At 43.1% G+C, this 23,366-nt stretch overlaps 1 protein-coding gene across 15 annotated transcripts in view; it reads right to left on the bottom strand.

Annotated features, from left to right (window-relative positions):
• Window positions 1–711: 711 nt before the first annotated feature.
• The window catches only part of LOC148001960 (uncharacterized), a 153,642-nt gene continuing 130,987 nt past the window's right edge, over window positions 712–23,366 (bottom strand). The window contains exons 1-8 of one of the 15 annotated variants that reach the window (XR_015634437.1): window positions 7,414–7,487; window positions 7,189–7,340; window positions 6,978–7,042; window positions 5,094–5,176; window positions 4,546–4,776; window positions 3,701–3,829; window positions 2,573–2,721; window positions 2,278–2,473 (exon numbers count right to left, since the gene is read on the bottom strand). Coding sequence is in view for 1 of the 15 variants with exons in the window: in XM_087579611.1 (XP_087435737.1) it covers window positions 5,785–5,823; window positions 6,978–7,042; window positions 7,189–7,340; window positions 7,414–7,481 (324 nt within the window). In the remaining 14 variants the exon portion in view is untranslated. The other 14 variants (XR_015634433.1, XR_015634432.1, XR_015634436.1 and 11 more) reach the window with 14 other exon arrangements.

Consider the following 23,366-nt stretch of genomic DNA (forward strand, 5'->3'; position numbering starts at 1 on the left):
AGCACCAGGTACGATCCTTTTTATCGAGTGTCTGGGCTCCGTGTCATTGTATGTAGCTACAGTCTCCGACCTGGAACTGATGAGATGTCTCGGGGGTCCCCGGGCATAGGCTGCTGTCAGCTGTGAGCAGATTTCTTTCTGTATCACCTGTAGGTCTTTTAGCCTGGCATATAAAATCATTATTACTATGGCATGCTGGTTCAGTAACATCAGCTAACACAGTCAGGGGAGCTGAGGCCCCATATAAGATCTCAAAGGGGGTAACGCTGAATCTGGAAGGGGTATTTTTTTTTTGCTCTGAGGAGAGCAAGTGGGAAGGAGTGTCACTCAGTCTGGGCCAGTCTCCATGGTCAATTTAATTTGGTCAGGGTCTCTTTTAGAGTTTTATTTATTTATTTTACCTGTCTTGAACTTTGAGGTCTGTAAATATAATGTAATTTTTAATCGACCTCTAAATACTTGGCCACACCCTGGCTTACCTTGGCAACAAAAGTAGGGCCGTTGTCTGCTTGATGATTGTAGAGGCCGTCTCTCATTTGGTGAGGAAAGCTTCTATCTATTCCTGAAAAAGTATCTACAAGCACTATTTTTCTGGTTTTATGTCAGTGAAATTTACTTTGACTTTTTATTAAACTCTCTAGGTCTCTTTGCCCTGTTTGCTTGTTAAGCATTTACTACTGACATACCATACATATATATATATTTTTTTTTCTCTCTGGCTAAAATCTTAAAGTCTATTATATATATCTTAGCTATTTGGACAAACTTTTTATCTCTTAAATGAGTCCATTTCTGTATTTGGCAAAATGAGTCTTTTCTTTGTTCTCTGGGGAGTATAGCTTTCCCTCAAGTGTGCCATTGTCCTTTTTCTTTTAAGCAATTTGGGCCTTTTCTAAGTGAGGCCATCCCTTAGTCCGATCCTAGTTCTCAGTGGCTGTATCTTGTAGGCCTGTAACCAGGATAGGCTCCTGCATAGCCATTTTTCGAGCCACTTTATCTGCCACTGAATCTCTTCTTTCCTGATATTCTCAGCAATGAATAGTACTCACAGTTGTTGGCTTCACCAGGGCATCCAAGAGATGGCAAAGGCATCTGTCACACTGATGTGTGCTGGGGGGATAGAAGTTCAGCCATCCCAGATGACATCGTGTTGTCTACCATGGCAGCACCCACTTATCTGTGACCTTCATTCATGAGGAGAACTGTTCCCGTCTGTGGACAAGGTCCTCGGCTTTCAGCAGGGGTCAATCAGCCAGTCGCAGACCACCCATGGGCTTCTGCCAGGGCTTGACACTCGTGTTGTGGTGGCTCCAGGTCAGGATTGGGCAGCAAGGTGACCAGATTGTCCCCAACCGGTGGAGAATCTAGTCCATGGCAGCTGACCAGTGGTCCCATCTTTTGGGACGTTCTATTCAAAGGCAAAACATCAGCCACTCTATCACAGTTTAAGTCCTGGATTGGGTGATAATTGTCAGAGTCCGGCTTGCAGGAATGATATGTTCCAGGCAGAACGGCACTAAGCCACAAACACATCTCTCAGCATCAGGTACTGGTGCACTGAGACAGGTCTTAAGCTCCACATATACAGTCTGTAGATATGTATACACATGGGCTCACCCAGCCATTTTAGCCCACGCAAGCCATTTTGTAGAGCAAATTTTTCATGAGCAAGGGATAGGGGCAGTCAGGGATGACCATGAGCTAGTGGGTGGGTTAACCGGCCCACACCATGGTCCACTGTTCTTCGGGCAGTCCATAAGTATTGTTCGTTGTCAGTAGCCCCTTGTACTCAAGGTCTTCGGTTATTGGCCCACTGGGGGGGCATAGGAGCACGGCGCATTGGGTCCCTGTATCCACACTTCCCTTCTATCTCTGTATATAGCCAGCACTCTAGGACCAAGAAGCTCTCCAGTGGTCCCTCTTGTTCTTTCTTGACCTTTCTCTGACCCACTGTCCCTTTTTTTTCGTATTAGGCACACTGATCTTTAGCCAGGTACCATCTTCTTAGGTTCTCTAACTACTGTGGCCGGAATATGTTCTTCTCTTGTCTCTTTTTTTTTTCTCTAGCTTCCTGTTCTTTTTACTTTCTTTCCTCTTTCTCTTCCTCAGTCTCTCTGTCTGTATCTTCTTCTACAGCTATTAGTTGCTGTCCAATTTTGTGCACTGACCCTGAACCATATATCAACCTTATTTTCTCTGCAACTTACAACAACTCTCTCAATGACTTAGCTGAATCCTTCACGTTTCTGTAATTTTTTCTTTATATCTTTTTTTTTTACTTTAGCCAAATTGGTGGGGCACTTTATAGCCCCTCAGAGACCCACCCTTGGAGCCTGGCAGCAGACCTGGAGCATTCCCTACCTTTAGGCGTAATGAATCCAACAGGCAGAAGTGAGGGCCTTCTATCCATGTCTGGAACATTCTTTCTGGCCTCCAGTAGGTGAGAAAACAAGAGAATCTTGAGAATAGAGATCTACTGAAGAGGGCAAACAGCATTTAGTCACACAGCTAAAACAGGAGGCTCTCTTGGGACAAAAAGGCCATTGTACAAACAAGCACAAGCTTTGCTCACCTTTTGAGAGGCAGCAGATCTTGTCTGAGTCCTGGGGCTTGACCTCGGGAAGTAGGTACTGGACTGGGGTATGCTTAGGGATGGCGCCATTTGGCAGGGTCTCCCCATCATCTTGGCAGACATAGCAGAAGAGAGAGTGGAGGATGTCCCTACTAGGATAGAGAGATGGTTAGAACCTGGGTGCTAGATGCCAGGTGGCTGACAAAAGAATCATAACCAGTTCACCTGGGGCGTATTTTAACCACAGGGGCAGGAACTGGCTGCTGTGGAATAGGATCAAAGGCACTCTCCATGTTAATGATGACCAACGAGAAAAGTAATCTAATGCCGGAGACTGACTCCTCCCTTGGAATAAGGCCAGCAGATAAGGCAGGCTTCTTTAAAGAACTTCTCTTAATGAGTGCTCTCCTTCTGTGAGGAAATGTCAGTAATTCCTTTCTTGTTCTTGTTTAAAACACTATGTTTTAAAAATTAACCTTGGCTATCAACCAACACAGCGCCACTAGAGCGGGGTTCACAAAATTAAGTTTCTTATTAAGCATTAAGGGGACCAAGTAAAACTCTTCGGCGAACAAAGCAAACAGTTTCATAATTTTAAACACAGTCATCAGTCCAAGATTTCAAACATAGTCATTTGTCCAAAGTCCAAAAACGAAACAAAAGCCAAAAAGATACTAGACAGTACCAAAAAAAAAAAAAAAAAAGAAAAAAAAAAACCAAACCAGATAAACAAGACCAAGACAAAGCATCCTATAACCAATTTCCACAGATGTTCAAAGAAAATTAGGACACAAAGAAGACAATTCTAACAGTCAAACAAGCAACAGATAGACTCGCCACATGGCTTCGGTGTCAAACTGAAACCAAAAGTTCAGTGGATCCGGCTCTCTCCTTTCTCCTCTAACCCAAAACCACGTATCCTTCTGATACGGGCTGAGCCCCGAAAACCGGGCTCCAAACACCCTTGGAACGTCTTCCAGGGCTGTGGGGGAGAAGTCCGAGCTCGTCAGCTCCTTCTCTGGCCCGCCCAAATACAAACGGTCTAGACCCAAGCCAAGAAACTAAGCATTTACAGAACAAGTCACAAAGCAAGACAAGACAGGACAAGACAAACGCTGGCCAGCTTACCTCCCGGTGGGTGGTCGGTGGTCTCTGGGTAGAGGATCTCCCATCCCGGACGAGCCCCCAAATGAAAGACCCTCAGAGAGAATCTTCCCTCAGGAGGGAGATCTTCGAGCCCAAGTCTGAGTCCACAGGCTGCAATCAGCAAGAGGATTTTTATTGACCAAGATACACAGATATCTGTGGGCGTCTCAGTCAATTCAGAAGACTGACGCGCCTAGCAGAACCAAGGATGGGCTTTTTATAGGGTTCTGGGAAGCAGAAGCTAGCATACAGAAGCAGATGCATGGTTACAGGGGTCAGCCCGGGGGCAAGTTCTCTATAGTGTGTTCTTGGAACCTAATGGCTGACTCGGCCTCCCACCAGGGTGTGGGACCTCTCCCGGGGCTTTCTACATTTCTTTCTCATTGTCAGGCGCTCAACCACAATCATCCTGTCGCTAGGCTCTCCACACATATCCTGCATGGCAGCCGCTGTGTACTCGGTGTTCTGACCTTTCCCTGAACCAGTCTTCCTAAATATAGCCTTGTAAAATGGCATTACTACTGCTAGGCTGGGGTCTTTCTGTTACTGCTATTAGGCTGGGGTCCTTCATTCCCCTCTTCTTCTACTAAGTAATTCTAATCTTAGAATTCTGATATCAAGATGTATTAACATATGTAATGTTATACCATTTGTAATAGAAATTAAGCCTATCTCTATATTTTTCTCGATGGAACCCAGGGCAAACATGAAATTCTTGTTTTTAAAGCACACTCTTTAAGTGAGCATTATAACAGTCTCTCAGTCACTTATCTGATGTGTAAGTCTAGGGAGCCTTTTGAAGATCTGAGTGTCCCTCTAGCTCTCACCTCTCAGCCCCAACAGCTAGTATGCAGCTGGTGAGGGCTGAGAATTGACGGCTGTCAGGGTGGTCAGCAGCACCAGGTACGATCCTTTTTATCGAGTGTCTGGGCTCCGTGTCATTGTATGTAGCTACAGTCTCCGACCTGGAACTGATGAGATGTCTCGGGGGTCCCCGGGCATAGGCTGCTGTCAGCTGTGAGCAGATTTCTTTCTGTATCACCTGTAGGTCTTTTAGCCTGGCATATAAAATCATTATTACTATGGCATGCTGGTTCAGTAACATCATCTAACACAGTCAGGGGAGCTGAGGCCCCATATAAGATCTCAAAGGGGGTAACGCTGAATCTGGAAGGGGTATTTTTTTTTTTGCTCTGAGGAGAGCAAGTGGGAAGGAGTGTCACTCAGTCTGGGCCAGTCTCCATGGTCAATTTAATTTGGTCAGGGTCTCTTTTAGAGTTTTATTTATTTATTTTACCTGTCTTGAACTTTGAGGTCTGTAAATATAATGTAATTTTTAATCGACCTCTAAATACTTGGCCACACCCTGGCTTACCTTGGCAACAAAAGTAGGGCCATTGTCTGCTTGATGATTGTAGAGGCCGTCTCTCATTTGGTGAGGAAAGCTTCTATCTATTCCTGAAAAAGTATCTACAAGCACTATTTTTCTGGTTTTATGTCAGTGAAATTTACTTTGACTTTTTATTAAACTCTCTAGGTCTCTTTGCCCTGTTTGCTTGTTAAGCATTTACTACTGACATACCATACATATATATTTTTTTTCTCTCTCTGGCTAAAATCTTAAAGTCTATTATATATATCTTAGCTATTTGGACAAACTTTTTATCTCTTAAATGAGTCCATTTCTGTATTTGGCAAAATGAGTCTTTTCTTTGTTCTCTGGGGAGTATAGCTTTCCCTCAAGTGTGCCATTGTCCTTTTTCTTTTAAGCAATTTGGGCCTTTTCTAAGTGAGGCCATCCCTTAGTCCGATCCTAGTTCTCAGTGGCTGTATCTTGTAGGCCTGTAACCAGGATAGGCTCCTGCATAGCCATTTTTCGAGCCACTTTATCTGCCACTGAATCTCTTCTTTCCTGATATTCTCAGCAATGAATAGTACTCACAGTTGTTGGCTTCACCAGGGCATCCAAGAGATGGCAAAGGCATCTGTCACACTGATGTGTGCTGGGGGGATAGAAGTTCAGCCATCCCAGATGACATCGTGTTGTCTACCATGACAGCACCCACTTATCTGTGACCTTCATTCATGAGGAGAACTGTTCCCGTCTGTGGACAAGGTCCTCGGCTTTCAGCAGGGGTCAATCAGCCAGTCGCAGACCACCCATGGGCTTCTGCCAGGGCTTGACACTCGTGTTGTGGTGGCTCCAGGTCAGGATTGGGCAGCAAGGTGACCAGATTGTCCCCAACCGGTGGAGAATCTAGTCCATGGCAGCTGACCAGTGGTCCCATCTTTTGGGACGTTCTATTCAAAGGCAAAACATCAGCCACTCTATCACAGTTTAAGTCCTGGATTGGGTGATAATTGTCAGAGTCCGGCTGGCAGGAATGATATGCTCCAGGCAGAACGGCACTAAGCCACAAACACATCTCTCAGCATCAGGTACTGGTGCACTGAGACAGGTCTTAAGCTCCACATATACAGTCTGTAGATATGTATACACATGGGCTCACCCAGCCATTTTAGCCCACGCAAGCCATTTTGGAGAGCAAATTTTTCATGAGCAAGGGATAGGGGCAGTCAGGGATGACCATGAGCTAGTGGGTGGGTTAACCGGCCCACCTCAAGGTCCACTGTTCTTCGGGCAGTCCATAAGTATTGTTCGTTGTCAGTAGCCCCTTGTACTCAAGGTCTTCGGTTATTGGCCCACTGGGGGTGGGGGGGCATAGGAGCACGGCGCATTGGGTCCCTGTATCCACACTTCCCTTCTATCTCTGTATATAGCCAGCACTCTAGGACCAAGAAGCTCTCCAGTGGTCCCTCTTGTTCTTTCTTGACCTTTCTCTGACCCACTATCCCTTTTTTTTTCGTATTAGGCACACTGATCTTTAGCCAGGTACCATCTTCTTAGGTTCTCTAACTACTGTGGCCGGAATATGTTCTTCTCTTGTCTCTTTTTTTTCTCTAGCTTCCTGTTCTTTTTACTTTCTTTCCTCTTTCTCTTCCTCAGTCTCTCTGTCTGTATCTTCTTCTACAGCTATTAGTTGCTGTCCAATTTTGTGCACTGACCCTGAACCATATATCAACCTTATTTTCTCTGCAACTTACAACAACTCTCTCAATGACTTAGCTGAATCCTTCAAGTTTCTGTAATTTTTTCTTTATATCTTTTTTTTTTACTTTAGCCAAATTGGTGGGGCACTTTATAGCCCCTCAGAGACCCACCCTTGGAGCCTGGCAGCAGACCTGGAGCACTCCCTACCTTTAGGCGTAATGAATCCAACAGGCAGAAGTGAGGGCCTTCTATCCATGTCTGGAACATTCTTTCTGGCCTCCAGTAGGTGAGAAAACAAGAGAATCTTGAGAATAGAGATCTACTGAAGAGGGCAAACAGCATTTAGTCACACAGCTAAAACAGGAGGCTCTCTTGGGACAAAAAGGCCATTGTACAAACAAGCACAAGCTTTGCTCACCTTTTGAGAGGCAGCAGATCTTGTCTGAGTCCTGGGGCTTGACCTCGGGAAGTAGGTACTGGACTGGGGTATGCTTAGGGATGGCGCCATTTGGCAGGGTCTCCCCATCATCTTGGCAGACATAGCAGAAGAGAGAGTGGAGGATGTCCCTACTAGGATAGAGAGATGGTTAGAACCTGGGTGCTAGATGCCAGGTGGCTGACAAAAGAATCGTAACCAGTTCACCTGGGGCGTATTTTGACCACAGGGGCAGGAACTGGCTGCTGTGGAATAGGATCAAAGGCACTCTCCATGTTAATGATGACCAACGAGAAAAGTAATCTAATGCCGGAGACTGACTCCTCCTTTGGAATAAGGCCAGAAGATAAGGCAGGCTTCTTTAAAGAACTTCTCTTAATGAGTGCTCTCCTTCTGTGAGGAAATGTCAGTAATTCCTTTCTTGTTCTTGTTTAAAACACTATGTTTTAAAAATTAACCTTGGCTATCAACCAACACAGCGCCACTAGAGCGGGGTTCACAAAATTAAGTTTCTTATTAAGCATTAAGGGGACCAAGTAAAACTCTTCGGCGAACAAAGCAAACAGTTTCATAATTTTAAACACAGTCATCAGTCCAAGATTTCAAACATAGTCATTTGTCCAAAGTCCAAAAACGAAACAAAAGCCAAAAAGATACTAGACAATACCAAAAAAAAAAAAAGAAAAAAAAAACCAAACCAGATAAAGAAGACCAAGACAAAGCATCCTATAACCAATTTCCACAGATGTTCAAAGAAAATTAGGACACAAAGAAGACAATTCTAACAGTCAAACAAGCAACAGATAGACTCGCCACACGGCTTCGGTGTCAAACTGAAACCAAAAGTTCAGTGGATCCGGCTCTCTCCTTTCTCCTCTAACCCAAAACCACGTATCCTTCTGATACGGGCTGAGCCCCGAAAACCGGGCTCCAAACACCCTTGGAACGTCTTCCAGGGCTGTGGGGGAGAAGTCCGAGCTCGTCAGCTCCTTCTCTGGCCCGCCCAAATACAAACGGTCTAGACCCAAGCCAAGAAACTAAGCATTTACAGAACAAGTCACAAAGCAAGACAAGACAGGACAAGACCAACGCTGGCTAGCTTACCTCCCGGTGGGTGGTCGGTGGTCTCTGGGTAGAGGATCTCCCATCCCGGACGAGCCCCCAAATGAAAGACCCTCAGAGAGAATCTTCCCTCAGGAGGGAGATCTTCGAGCCCAAGTCTGAGTCCACAGGCTGCAATCAGCAAGAGGATTTTTATTGATCAAGATACACAGATATCTGTGGGCGTCTCAGTCAATTCAGAAGACTGACGCGCCTAGCAGAACCAAGGATGGGCTTTTTTATAGGGTTCTGGGAAGCAGAAGCAAGCATACAGAAGCAGATGCATGGTTACAGGGGTCAGCCCGGGGGCAAGTTCTCTATAGTGTGTTCTTGGAACATAATGGCTGACTCGGCCTCCCACCAGGGTGTGGGACCTCTCCCGGGGCTTTCTACATTTCTTTCTAATTGTCAGGCGCTCAACCACAATCATCCTGTCGCTAGGCTCTCCACACATATCCTGCATGGGTCTCCGAGGGGCTAAAAAATGCCCCACCAATCTGTCTATGATAAGGAAAATATATAAAGAGAAAGTTACAGAAATTTAAAGGGTTAAGAAGTTAGAGAGCTAAAGAGAGATAAAAGACAAGAGAGGAACTTATACTGGCCACAGTAGTTAGGGAACCTAAGAAGACAGTACTTGACAACAGAAGAGAATTCCTGGCTAAAGATCAGTGTGCCTAATACAAAAAAAAAAGGATACTGGGTCAGAGACTGCCCCAGAAAGAATAAGAGGGGCCACTGGAGAGCCTCTTGGTCCTAGAGTGCTGGCTATGCGCAGAGATAGAAGAGATGTCCGCCCAGTTGTTTTATGGATACAGAGACCCTACGCTCTGTGCTCCTATGCCCCAGTGGGCCAGTATCCAAAGACCTCGGGTACAGGGGGCTACTGACAACAAACAATACTTATGTACTACCCGAAGAACTGTGGACCTTGGTGTGGGCCGGGTAACCCACTAGCTCATGGTCATCCCTGACTGCCCCTATCCCTTGCTCATGAAAAATTTGCTCTCCAAGATGGCTTGTGTGGGCTAAAATGGCTGGGTGAGGCCATGTGTATGCATATCTGCAGACTGTGTATGTGGAGCTTAAGACTGTCTCAGTGCACCAGTACCTGATGCTGGGAGATGTGTGGCTTAGTGCTGTTCTGCCTAGAACCCATCACTCCTGCCAGCCGGGCACTAACAACTGTCACCCAATCCAGGGTGATAGAGTGGCTGATGTTTTGCCTCTGAATAAAAAGTCCCAAAAGATGGGACCACTGGTCAGCTGCCATGGAATAGATTCTCCACCGGTTCGGGGCAATCTGGTCACCTTGCTGCCCAATCCTGACCCGGAGCCACCATAGCATGAGTATCAAGTACTGGCAGAAGCCAATGGGGGGGAAAAAGACCTCTGCGACTGGCTGATTGATCCCTGCTGAAAGCCGAGGCTACCTTGTCTACCGATGGAAACAGTTCTCTTCATAAAGGTCAGAGATAAGTACATGCTACAATGAAGGACAAGACAAATGTCATCTGGGATGGACAAACCTCTACCCCCAACCACATCAGTGCCACAGATGCCTTACAGTGTCTTGGATGCCCTGATGAAGCCAACAACTGTGAGTATTATTCGTTGCCCAGGACATCAGGAAAGAAGAGATTCAGTGACATGGGACAGTAACAAAACAGATAAAGTGGCTCGGGGAATGGCTATGCAGGAGCCTATCCTGGTTACAGGCCTACAAGAGACAGCCACTGTGAAGTGGAATTAGACTAAGGGATGGCCTCACTTAGAATGTACAACAGAAGAAAAGGCCCAAATTGCTTATCTCCTAGTGTTTGTAGATACCTTTTCAGGAATAGATAAAAGCTTTCCTAACCAAACAAGAGATGGCCTCGATAGTCATCCAGAAGATACTGGAAGAAATCTTCCCCTGATTTGGAATGCCCAAGGTAATCTGGTCAGACAATGTCCCTACATTCGTTGCCAAGCTAAGCCAGGGTGTGGCCAAGTATTTAGAGTTCAATTAAAAATTACATTATATCTACAGACCTCAAAGTTCAAGACAGATAGAATAAATAGATAAAGCTCTAAAACAGACCCTGACCAAATTAACTGTGGAGACTGGTGCAGACTGGGTGATACTCCTTCCCTCTTGCTCTCTTCAGAGCAAGAAATCTCCCTTCTAGATTCAGCTTCACCCCCTTTGAGATCTTATATGGGGCCTCAGCTCCTCTGACTGTATTAGATGATATTACTGACCCAACATGTCATAGTAATAATGATTTGTATACCAGGCTAAAAGACCTACAGCTGATACAGAAAGAAATCTGCTCACAGCTGGCAGCAGCCTATGCCCCGGGGACCCCCCGAGACATCTCATCAGTTCCAGGTCAGAGATGCAGCTACATACAATGACACGGAGCCCAGACACTCGGGCATCACTGGAAAGGACCGTACCTGGTACTGCTGACCACTCTGACAGCTGTCAAGTCTCAGCCTTCACTAGCCACATGCTAGCCATTGGGGCTGAGAGCTGGGACCTAGAGAGACACTCAGATCTTCAAAAAGCTCCCTAGACTTACACATCAGAGATGGTTCGAGAGCTGGTTTAGGAGATCTCCTTAGATGACTACTCTGATATCTTCCCTTATGGGACCCTTCTTAATTTTGCTTCTGTTTTCGATTATAGGTCCCTGTGTCTTAAATAAGCTATTTACCTTTATTAAAAAAAGAGGAGTACTGTTCAGATTTTGATGTTTCGTCAACAATATCATGTTTTACAAGGTTAAAAAATATTATAAAGATAAAAAATTTATTTCTAAGATTAGAACTAGCCAGTAGAAGAAGTAGAGAATAAAAGGTAAATGTTTTAAAGTTGCCCCCCTAGACACAAAGTTTAGAGCAGAAAAAAAAAAAAAAAAAAAAAAAAAAACAGGTTAGGCCCCAGAATTGTATGTTCCAAGAAGCCTCTCCTAGGGCTATAGAATGGATAATTACATTGGCCAGCTCAACAGCTTTCTCCCAGAAACTAGCTGACCATAAATCTTAGAGAACAATCTTGAGAAGCAGGAAACAACTTCTCCTAGGAACTAGTGGACCATGAAGTTAAACAATCAGAGAAGTAGGAGACAGCTTCTCCTAGGAAACAATCTTGGGGGACAGAGAGTTCTTCCTTGTGATTTTTCACTGTTATTCTACACACTTTCCAATGACGCCATCCCTGCTCCTCGAGTTGTGGTTTCTCCCTTTAAATACCTCTTCTCCCAGCCTCTCGGGGTCGAACTCCACTGCCCCTGCGTGGGATACGAGTCTCGACCCCAGTGCACTGGTTGCTATCGATAAACCTCATGTGATTACAACAAGGATGATCTTGTGTGAGTTCTTCGGGGGGGTTGCGTCATCCCGAGACTTGAGTAAGGGTCTCCCCACTCTGGGGGTCTTTCAAGCCAATACGGAGGAAAAATGAGTGGAGCTCGGAAGCCAAAGGGGGATGAAGGTTGTGACATCTGAGCCATTGTGATGCTAGAGCCACATAGCTCGGTTTAATTCAGGTTCTGATTTGTCATACAGTACAGATGAGTAAGAGAATTAAAGCTGAGTAGCACTTGTGTGTGTGTGTGTGTGTGTGTGTGTGTGCGTGCACACTTGTGTGTGTACATCTGTGTGTATATGTGTGTGTGTGCATGTTTGTGTGTCTGTGTGTCTATGTGTTTGTGCATGAGAGTATTTGTGTGTGCATGTGTGTGTGTCTGTGTATGCATGTGTGTGCATGTGTGTTTGCATCTGTGTGTGTCTGTGTGTGCATGTATGTGTACATATGTGTGCATGTGTTCTCTGTGCATGTGTGTGTCTGTGCATGTGTGTGCATGTGTGTGGGTGTGTGTGTCTGTGTGTGTTAGTCCTACACTTTTGTCATGTGGTGATAGCGTATCACCATAATCCGATGAAACCTTCTGTCACGATGACCTCTGTCCTGTGACCCTAATAAAAGGGTCTGACGTCCTCTGTCCACATTCCCGGATTTTGCGTCTCTCTGACCTTTAAGAACTTGTTAAGTGTGAAAATGTCAGATGTAGTCTCACATGTTTGCGTTTGTCTGTGCTCCAGCTCGTGTTTGGGATAGATGTGAAGAAGTTTTGCGGTAACCTTGAACTACCTTTTGCTCATCTCTCAGATAAGAATCCTGGCTCCCACCCTTGTGCTCCTAGATGCTTTTAGTCTTTGGACCCTGAGTAGAGACAGTTTACACACTAGACAAGAGAGAAAATGAGTTTGAGAAAAACAGTCCTCTGGACTCTCCACAGATGCTTTGGTGAAAGAAGGAAAATGAGCTTAAGCTTTTTTGGAGCTCTCCTGGGGACAGAAGGAGGTGGGAAACCTCTTGCCTCCTTGCTTTCTCCTTTTGGAGAAGTGCTTATGTCTGGCTCTGGGTCCTTTAAGTAGGATATCTGGGACCTTTTGGTGGGACACCATCCAGCTCCTTCCCTCTATGTCTATTGTCTCTCCTTGGTGGTCCAAGCTGTCCATGTATGTCAGTTTATGGCTGGGTTTTGCTTCTAGTTGCTTGAATGTTTTGTGTTTCATGTTTAAAAGAAAAAAATGGTTAAAACTTTAAATGCTGGTTGATTCCTCCATTGATTTAGTTTTAAGTCCTTTCAAGAAAGGAACAAATAAATAAAAAGCAGTTTTAATTGACCTTTGAAGACCTGCATCATAGATAACTGGTTATCTCTGGTGTCAACAGTCATGCATGTCTCTGACTGGATCTGGCATCAATGGAGGAATGTAGCTAGGAGCCTAGGTCTGTCCACTGGGGAAGCTCCCCAGGTGGCTGGCTAAATGTTTACACAAGCTGATCTTAAAGGTGCCAGCAGCTTCAAAGCTTCTATGGTAATGGAGCTGTTAGCTGTTTCTCTTAGAGTAATCTTTGACTGTGATTATTGGATTCAACACGTAACAAGGTGCTTCTTAAAAGAAAATGACAGCTAGAAAAAGTAAAAATGGTGTTTAATCTAAATACTAAAGATATGTATTGTCACTTCATTTTTTTTCTGTTTGGTTTTCAATGTATAATGCACTCTACATATCTTGGCTATAGGTGACTGGCTTTTAAGTTACTGGGTATGGTTAAAAATTTGTAACATTGGAAACAGAAAGTTGGCTTAAAACTGGAGTCATTCTAGACAACACGTGGCATGAGCCAACCAAGGGAAACAGGTCTAGATTGGGATAATATTTTAATATAACTCTTATCATGGAAACCATACTTATAAAAGAATTTAGGGCAATGTCTCTTTGGTGAGGTATTAGAGCCTGCACCATTGTTCGTTCATACGCAAGACTTGGCAGTCATACTTTATAGCACGAGGAATGGATTTGGAGTTTTAGAGAGACTGAATTTTAGAGAATAGATTGTTTGTTGGAGGGTGAGTTTTGCTTTCCAAAGTTATGGCTGTGCTCTTGTGTTACAAGGGAAACTTAAAGATTGTGGTTAATGATTGCCAGTGTTACACTGACTACAGTTTACAGTTCGATCACAGAGAGATGCCGTATTCTAACTCACACACATTTGCAATTAAGGAAAAATCAAACAGGTGGAGATTGTTACGAAGGGTTGATGAGGCTATGGAACTTGTAAGAGCATTACAGCCTGATTGCTTACTCCAACTGCTATTTCAAGAAATACGTATAGAATTATTATAGGTTTAAGAGATTGTTTATATGCTGTTTCTTTGCACTCTGGGGTTGTTATGAAATATTGCGTTATTGCGTTTTCTTGGGTGTTGTTTGCCTTGACCATACATTTGTATGCCTTTTTGAAAGAAAAATGTATTCATTTTTATTTATTTTGATGAATTGTTCTTTGGCTGACTTTTGTCTGTGGTCTCTCTGCATGCAGTTCCCTCAGTGGCCAGCGGAGGGCTCTAGATACCCTGTTACATATGATGGTTAAGCACACTATAGGTCCTCTGAGTGAGCAGCAGATTTTGCATTGGGTTCTGGTGTTTATGACCTGGAGTATGCCTCTCCCCTATGTTTGTCTCTGGTGTTTACTGTCACTCATGTCTCTGACTGGATCCAGCCTCACTGGAGGAATGTAGAGTTCTGTGAGCTGGGTGACAGCTGATCTCCTGGGAGTCAGGTAGTACTGTCTCTGTTTAGGGTGGGCCTCCTGTGTCTCTGGTTAGAGCAGGCCTCCAGGGTCCCTGGAGTACAAACCCACAGGCCTCAGAGAATTTTGAGAGAATCTGTACTATTATTTTCTATCTTCCGTTCACATTTCCTACATCTTTAATAGAGTACAGATTTGGTAACTATGAATTATATTTCCTAGGTTTCTCTCAAACCAAGAGTTTGCATGTGACTAACTTCTAGCCAGAAACATATGAACAGAGTCCATAGGCAAAATGTCTGCCATTTTCTTCTTTATGTTTACCCTCCCTAGTACTAGGATCAAATTCCTATATTCTTTTTTTTTCCTTTTTTCTATTTTTCAGAGCTGGGGACTGAACCCAGGGCCTTGTGCTTGCTAGGGAAGCGCTCTACCACTGAGCTAAATCCCCAACCCCAAATTCCTATATTCTTAATGATAGTTGCTTCATTCAATATGAAGAATGTATGTGTAAGTAAAAGCCATATACAGCAAACCAGTTGCTAATATTAAACTAAATGGAGAGAAACTTGAAGCAATCCCACTAAAATCAGGGACTAAACAAGGCTTCCCACTCTCTCCCTACTTATTCAATATAGTATTTGAAGTTCTAGACAGAGCAATCAGACAACAAAAGGAAATCAAGGGGATTCAGATTGGTAAAGAAGAAGTCAAAATATCACGATTTGCAGATTATATGATAGTATATTTAAGTGATCCCAAAAGTTCCACCAGAGAACTACTAAAGCTGATAATTTCAGCAAAGTGGCTGGGTATAAAATTAACTCAAATAAATCAGTAGCCTTCCTCTACACAAAAGAGAAACTAGCCAAGAAAGAAATTAGGGAAACGACACACTTCATAATAGACTATAAATGACAATATAAATAAAAGACAATATAAAGTACTTCAGTGTGACATTAACCAAGTAAGTAAAAGATCTGTACAATAAGAACTTCAAAACACTGAAGAAAGAAATTGAAGAAGACCTCAGAAGATGGAAAGATCTCCCATGCTCATGGATTGGCAGGATTAATATAGTAAAAATGGCCATTTTACCAAAAGCGATCTACAGATTCAATGCAATCCCCATCAAAATACCAATCCAATTCTTCAAAGAGTTAGACAGAACAATGTGCAAATTCATCTGGAATAACAACAAACCCAGGATAGCTAAAACTATTCTCAACAATAAAAGGAATACAGGGGGAATCACTATCCTTGAACTCAAGCAATATTACAGAGCAATAGTGAAAAAAACTGCATGGTATTGGTATAGAGACAGACAGATAGACCAATGGAACATAATTGAAGACCCAGAAATGAACCCACACACCTATGGGCACCTGATTTTTGACAAAGAAGCCAAAACCATTCAATGGAAAAAAGATAGCATTTTCAGCAAATGGTGCTGGTTCAACTGGAGGTCAACATGTAGAAGAATGCAGATCGATCCAAGCTTATCACCCTGTACAAAACTTAAGTCCAAGTGGATCAAGGACCTCCACATCAAACCAGATACACTCAAACTAATAGAACAAAAACTAGGGCAGCATCTCTAACACATGGGCACTGGAAATAATTTCCTGAACAAAACACCAATGGCTTATGCACTAAGATCAAGAATCGCCAAATACGATCTCATAAAACTGCAAAGCTTTTGTAAGGCAAAAGACACAGTGGTTAGGACAAATCGGCAACCAAGAGATTGGGAAGAGATCTTTACCAATCCTACAACAGATAGAGGACATATATCCAAAATATACAAAGAACTCAAGAAGTTAGACCACAGGGAGACAAATAACCCTATTAAAAAATGGGGTTCAGAACTAAACAAAGAATTCACAGCTGAGCAATTCCGAATTGCTGAGAAACACCTAAAGAAATGTTCAACATCTTTATTCATAAGGGAAATGCAAATCAAAACAACCCTGAGATTTCACCTCAAACCAGTGAGAATGGCTAAGATCAAAAACTCAGGTGACAACAAATGCTGGCGAGGATGTGGAGAAAGAGGAACACTCCTCCATTGTTGGTGGAATTGCAGACTGGTCAAATCATTCTGGAAATCAGTCTGGAGGTTCCTCAGAAAATTGGACATTAAACTACCTGAGGATCCAGCTATACCTCTCTTGGGCATATACCCACAAGATGCCCCAACATATAAAAAAGACACGTGCTCAACTATGTTCATAGCAGCCTTATTTATAATAGCGAAGAGCTTGAAGGGGCTCGAGACCCCTTATGATCAACAATGCCAAGCAACTAGAGCTTACAGGGACTAAGCCACTACCTAAAGGTTATACATGGACCGACCCTGGACTCTGACCTCATAGGTAGCAATGAATATCCTAGTAAGATCAAAAGTGGAAGGGGAAGCCCTTGGTCCTGCTAAGACTGAACCCCCAATGAACGTGATTGTTGGGGGGAGGGTGCCAAAGGGGGGAGGGTGGGGAGGGGAACACCCATAAAGAGTGGGACGGGGAGGGATTAGGGGGATGTTTGCCCGGAAACCGGGAAAGGGAATAAGATTCATAATGTAAATACGAAATACTCAAGTTAATAATAATAAAAAAAAAGAATGTATGTTCAATGTGTCAACATCTGGTGTTGGGGATTGTCTCATTTTGTCCCCCCAAAGCCTCACTTCTAGACCTGAGTGCCCCTGAGGGCTTCAACTGATAATAAAGTGTTGCCATAGCCAATGGCTGAGCAGAAATACAGAAAGACAGGTCAAGGGATTGGGAGAGAGGAGAGGATGAACAGAGTCACCATGATCCAGAGTTAGAAGGATCAGAAAAAAGAGCTACATGAGAGAAAGCAGCCTATGATGTAGGTAGAAGGGAATAGGACCCTATTGGGGGAGTGGGGTGTTTCCCATAAGGTAACAGGGCAGCAAAGATAAAACATACATTTAAAGGTGTGAAACCTGGGATGCTGGGTGGAAGGGAGATGTATGGTAGCTGTCAGGAGAATTAGAAATGTGTCTTTCATTCTCGGAACCAGAGAACTCTTGAGCAGGTGCCATGACTGTACTAAGGAGCCAAAGTTGTTTGATTAATTCACTGCTACAGTCTGGTACATTTAGGTCCCAAGTGAGGGTCGCATTACCCTGGACACGTGTTACACAGCCCAGTTAGCCAATAAACAGTTTATTCAGTTTCAACTTCTTTTAAATGCAAAGCATGATAAAAGTTTTCCACCATTTCTAGTTCTCACCAGCTGCTATTTCTGTAGCAATAGCACATCTTGGATCAAAGTGACCCAAACCTCCTTGCAGACTGAGAAATCTGTCAGCAGCCCAACTCTTAGACGTGTTAGAGGTGCTGCTGTCTAATTAAGCTATAAGCAGAGTTACTTTCTCACGAGAAAATGACCGTGAAGTCCATGTCCTCAGTTTCGCAGCTTATTTGGGAGACAGATCACCAGGATCCTCTGCTTGAGGAAGTTGCCTCCTCTATATCTCAGTGTGCTGAGAGTGACCGAACCATCCGAGGGTGCCCTGCAGCAGGGAAGCTAGGAGAAGTCTCCTCATGACATTTCTCTAAATTAACGAAAAATAGTGTCAACCCTAATCCCTAGAGAATGGCCAAGCAGACAGAGGGACCTGTGGCCCTGAATAGCCAGAGAAATGCTGCCCTCTGCGGATTGGCTGCCTACTTTTGGACTATCACAGGCAAGGGAAAACTCTCAATATTTGCACCAGATCCAGTCTTTTCCAATAGTTTGGCCTGTGCCCTAATTAACTTAAAAACACTTAATAATTTTAGTATTAATAATTTATTCCACATTTCAGCTACATAATTCAGTCTGTGCCTAAAATGGGAAAAATGAAAGGAAGTAAATTCTTAGTAATCTCAGATGTAAGAGTCAGGGACTTTAGAGAATTATCCAGCCTTTGTTGTATAACTAAACCTTCAAGAATTTCCTCTTAAACCTTGAGTGTAACCAAGCAAGACTGAGCCAGAAAGCAACACTCTGGTTCACTTTTATACTAGACTCAAGGACAGTCATATACAATACACACATCAATCACAGACATTTTCTTTTGTCTTCTCCTGCTTACATGGAAAGCCATGGAGCCAGAAACTCAGATGATAAACTTCAGTCCAAACACAAGAAGCCAATTAAAATAACAACAACAATAAAGAAACTGGTTTGATGGCACACCCTGTTGCTGGGGGGACAGAGACTCCATATCCTCCCTAGCCAGCCAGACGGGCTGTCCTATTCCTAATCAAATGAAAACTCCCATTTTATAAAAACTGGTGGATGGCACCTAAAGAATAAACCCCAAGGTTGTCCTCTGGCCTGCACACATGCAAGCTCACATATGCAGAGCCACAGGACCAAACTAGCCTGTAAAAGGTTTTTCATGAGCCAGGAAGATAGCTCAATGGGTAAAGGTTCTTGTGTGGCCAAGCCTGACATAATCAGTTCACTACCTGGGACCTACACAGAAACCTGACTCCTACCAGATGGCCCTGACCTCCATCCTTTGAGGTTTGGTCTGTTGATATGTATTGTAATGCTAACTGCAGGCCTCCACGGCCTGATTGTCCCAGAGACAAGAGAGTCCACATGTAGACCCAAGTGATACTATGTAAACTTGTGTCCCCAAATTATTTCTGATAGATGAATAAAGATTCCAACAGTCAACAGCTGGGCACAGGCAGGGTTTATCATCCAAGGACTTCAGGCATCCAAGAAGAACCATGAATAATAAAGAAGGTGAAGGGAGGAGGAAGCCGCCATGGGTCAGGTGGGTTGGCTAATTGGAGTTAAGAGCAGCTCAGATGAAACACAGCAAATTATATAGTGGAATTATTAGCATTGAAACAGACATAACAGCCAGAGGATCCATGGCTTCCCAGCTCCTGTGCTGATTAAGGCTTAATGTAAATATGAAGCTTGTGGGTATCTTTTATCTGGGAACTAAGTGTTCAGAGGCAGGGGAGAAAACCTGGGTTGTGATTAAATAATTTCTACCACATCTACACTCACAATTCCTACTCCTCTACACACACACACACACACAAAAGTAACTGTAATTTTAAAAAAGGGGGATAAGTAACTTGTCATCAACCATGGGGTTCCAAGTTCTATTACTAACACCCATGTGGTAGGAGGATGACCTCCTCACTCATTGTCCTCTGACTTCCATATATGCACACTAACACATATAGGCATATGCACACAGAATACGATAATGTACCAATTAATGGATTAATAAATTAATTAAAGGTTTTTCAAATCATCTATTCTTGGTCCCCGCTCACTTCTGTCTTTGGTTTACACAGCTCTCTTCCCCACATCTGCCTCTCCTTCTCGCATGCCTTTCATGCTTGCATGTGTGTTTCTCCTCTCTTAGTGTCCATGTTTAAATCTATATTCACTTGTTTATAAATTACAGATCTGGTGGCTAGACACATGGTTTCCTGGTTAAAAGAACTTGCTGTGTGATCATAAGGCTTGGAGTTCAAATCCCATCATCCTGCAAACACCGGCCACTACATCTGCCAGGAATCAGACAACATCCTCTGGGGCAGAAATAATGAAATACTGCCAGTAATTTGGAGGATCACACACTTACAAATATATGGCAAAAATGCAAAATTTCTCCTTTTAAAATGTAGCTCACAAAAGTGTTAGGACCTGGGCTATGAATCAAAGGAAAGTAAAAACCGTGGTTCCTTTCATACCATGTGAGCCAACCAAGTATTGTCATCTCTACAAACTTGTTCATTTCTCTGTACCCCAAATTTAAATAGTGGTTTGGGATATTAAATGGGAAACCCCTTAGCAAAGAGTCCTGGAGCATAGTCCATACTATGGAATTCACCAATTATTATTAAGTTTTGGAACAAATGTTAAAAAACAAGTAGGGTTTCATGTTCATGTTTAAGTGTCAGGCACAAGGCTTACAATCCTATGACATAACGGTGAGACTAAAAGGAATTACAAAACATTATTTGCCAAGGAGAAATGCTACGTAAAAATACGCTCCAACTTGAGAACCAAAATACAACATGTTGGAAAACTCCTTGTAAAAATGGTAGAAAACATCACACTAAAGATAATAAGACACCTCTCCTTCCTGAACACTACAAGAAACAGAATTCCCTGAGATCTTCTAGGTTTTCCTGTCTGGATAAGGGAAGCCCCAGTAAGTTCTCTCGTCACCACAATCTATTTCCAGTAGAACATCAAAGCAAAACCTAGGAAACACATCTGTAGCTTTCCTATTCTCAGCAATTCATTTTTATTTCATTCTAGACTTATCGATAAACTACTTTGAAAGGCAATCAAATTTTGGTAGGCAGCAAAATTTCCCTCAAAAAATAAATAAAAATGAATTCTATTTTATCTTTGGACAACAATGAAAAGTGTTAGAGAACAAGAAACAGTAACACACCTTTAATCCCAACACTCTGGAGACAGAGGTAGGTAGGCAGATCACTTGACTTTGAAACCAGGCTGATCTATAGGCTACTCAGGAAAAGTTTGTGCATCACTGAAAAATCCAGCCTCCAACAAAAGGAGAGAGAGAAAGAGAGAGAGAGAGAGAGAGGGAGGGAGGGGGGGAAGAACTGATTTTATTAAAAAGATTGAATTATCTGTTTATGTTTCTTTGCTTGGGGACTGGAGTGCAGAGGGTTTTCTAGCAAAATAAAGCAAGCAGAATTTACTTATGAAGCCTGCAGGCTTATTTCCCACGGGAGTACTATCCACCCCACTGCTAAACTCTGCAGAGCATTGACAGAGTGGGTATGAAACTCCTCAAGTTTTCTTTCAAGCTGTAAACTGCAGGCCAGTAGCATCCTCAACGCTGCCTCCCAAAGTGGCATCTCCATCTTATACCATCTCATCCCATGTAGTTGGGGGAATGAGAAGGATATGCAGGCTCTGATGCTGTTTCCACTGTGTTTACTTTCCAAATGCTTTTATATCCTTTCTGTTTTCATGTTCCCCTTATAACAAAAGCCTCTGTGGCACTATTTCTATGTAATTATCTCTAGCTTTTCACTACATGAGTACATGGTGTCCAGACTCTGCTGACTTTAATAGATACTAGAGAAAATTCGAGATCCACACCCCAGACCCCTTTGCCTTTATCTTGCTAGTTTCCACCCCAAGTCAGTAGTGCATCGTGAGAGGATTCTCAGAGAGGTGTGTGCACAGTCTAGTTTCTGATGAACAACCTCTGTCTACATCAATTCCTCAATGACAACCCCTCAAACCCTAGGATATGCATCCTAGTAATGTGAGGCAGCCAGTATGAAGCCCCTGACATTTGCTTAGGGCAAACATTTAAGCAGGGCATACCCTGATCTCAGGTGCAGGGAAGTTTGTCTGCATGACAGGTGGCTTTGGGTCTTCGTTGAGTAATCCCTACTTAAAGGTGGACTTGTTACAAGAAAGATACCAGAGCTGAGTCTTACATTCTTAGAACTTCATATCTTATCAATTACACTTCTGGGCTGCGTGCTTTCAGTCGCCACGTATTCAAGACACCAGTTTTGTCTGTTTATTTGTTTGTTTGTTTCTAGTATTGGACAGAGAGAGGTAGCAGTTCTACTGTGTTCTGTGTTTCAGACATATGACTCGATGGTTGTCTTTCTGTCTCTACTTCTGCAGTTAGACCATCAGGCTGACTTAGTAAATTGGAATCCTCATTTTGTAGTTCAAAAGTGATTTTTTCCCACTTCTAATTGTAGCATCAGCATCTCAGTACAAGTTTAGTTTATACATAGTCTAGGATTTCTTAACAGAAAACATGTTGATACCCTCAGCTTTAGAACTGAGACATAAAGCTTTGCTAATTTTCAGTTCCTGTTCTTGAGGCCATTGTATTTGGAGAACATCATGTGATTAGTAATTGCACGGCAACTTGGTCAGGCATAGGATGCCCAGGGTCTTACCATATCTGGAAGAGTGTTCTAAAGAGCTTAGCATCCACACTGGTGGACTAAAGGACATAACTGCTCCTCTGTGTGTGTGTGTGTGTGTGTGTGTGTGTGTGTGTGTGTGTGTGTGTGTGTGTATGTGTGTATGTGTGTATGTATGTGTGACATCTGGCCAGTTGCTGGCTGAATAGAAAGAGGAATATAGGTGAAGGTTGATACCTAGCTTGGTTTGGGGGATTGATCTGTCAGTGACATTTTTAATTCTAAGGCTGTCAGGCTGACTAGATCTTAACTGTGAGCTCTACTGTTTTTAGATTTCTTTCAAACATAACACTGGCTTTACAAGTAGACACACATAAATAGCCACATGTAAGCAAGGGCTGGAATACAAACTGAGAAAACTGTTCCTAGGCAGTTTTGTAGCTTAAGTGTGAAATACACTATTGAAAAAAACATAGTGCATCATATGACTGTGTATACAGAACACACATACAGAGAGAGACATATACAATTGGTTCTGTTTCTTTCATTTCTTTGAAGAACTCTGACTAATACTTAGTACTTGAAATCTGAAATTCATAGTTTTCTTTATGGATCTGTAAGTCAGAGGCTTTGGAAGGCAAGTTACTTGCTGTAGGTCATTCTTCAAAGGAAGGCAAAGATAAACATGAAGGAAAGGAGAACGTCTTGGAGGACGTTAACACTGGGCTTGCATAGTTCCATTGGCAGGACTCATGTCTTTCAAAACACTCAGTCTTTACTTCCTGATTTCTACACATGTCTAAATGTTTTCAAAGGGAGTTCTAAGAACTCTATCTGTGCCTGGTAGTAAACAAAACAAGGCTCACACCATTCACTGTAGCAAACAGAAGTCACTGAAACCAGGAGACTAGATTTAAAGGGTGTGCACTGTCATTCACACAGTCCACAGAGTCCTGTGAAGTTTCTATGTTGCTGGCTATTGGATGTTTGCTATCCTGCAGCACCATCAGTCACTATCCTTGGTTTTGTTTTGA

The sequence above is a fragment of the Rattus norvegicus genome, chromosome 12 (genome assembly GCF_021556685.1).
Source record: "Rattus norvegicus strain SHRSP/BbbUtx chromosome 12, alternate assembly SHRSP_T2T, whole genome shotgun sequence".
Classification (NCBI taxonomy): Eukaryota; Metazoa; Chordata; class Mammalia; order Rodentia; family Muridae; genus Rattus; species Rattus norvegicus.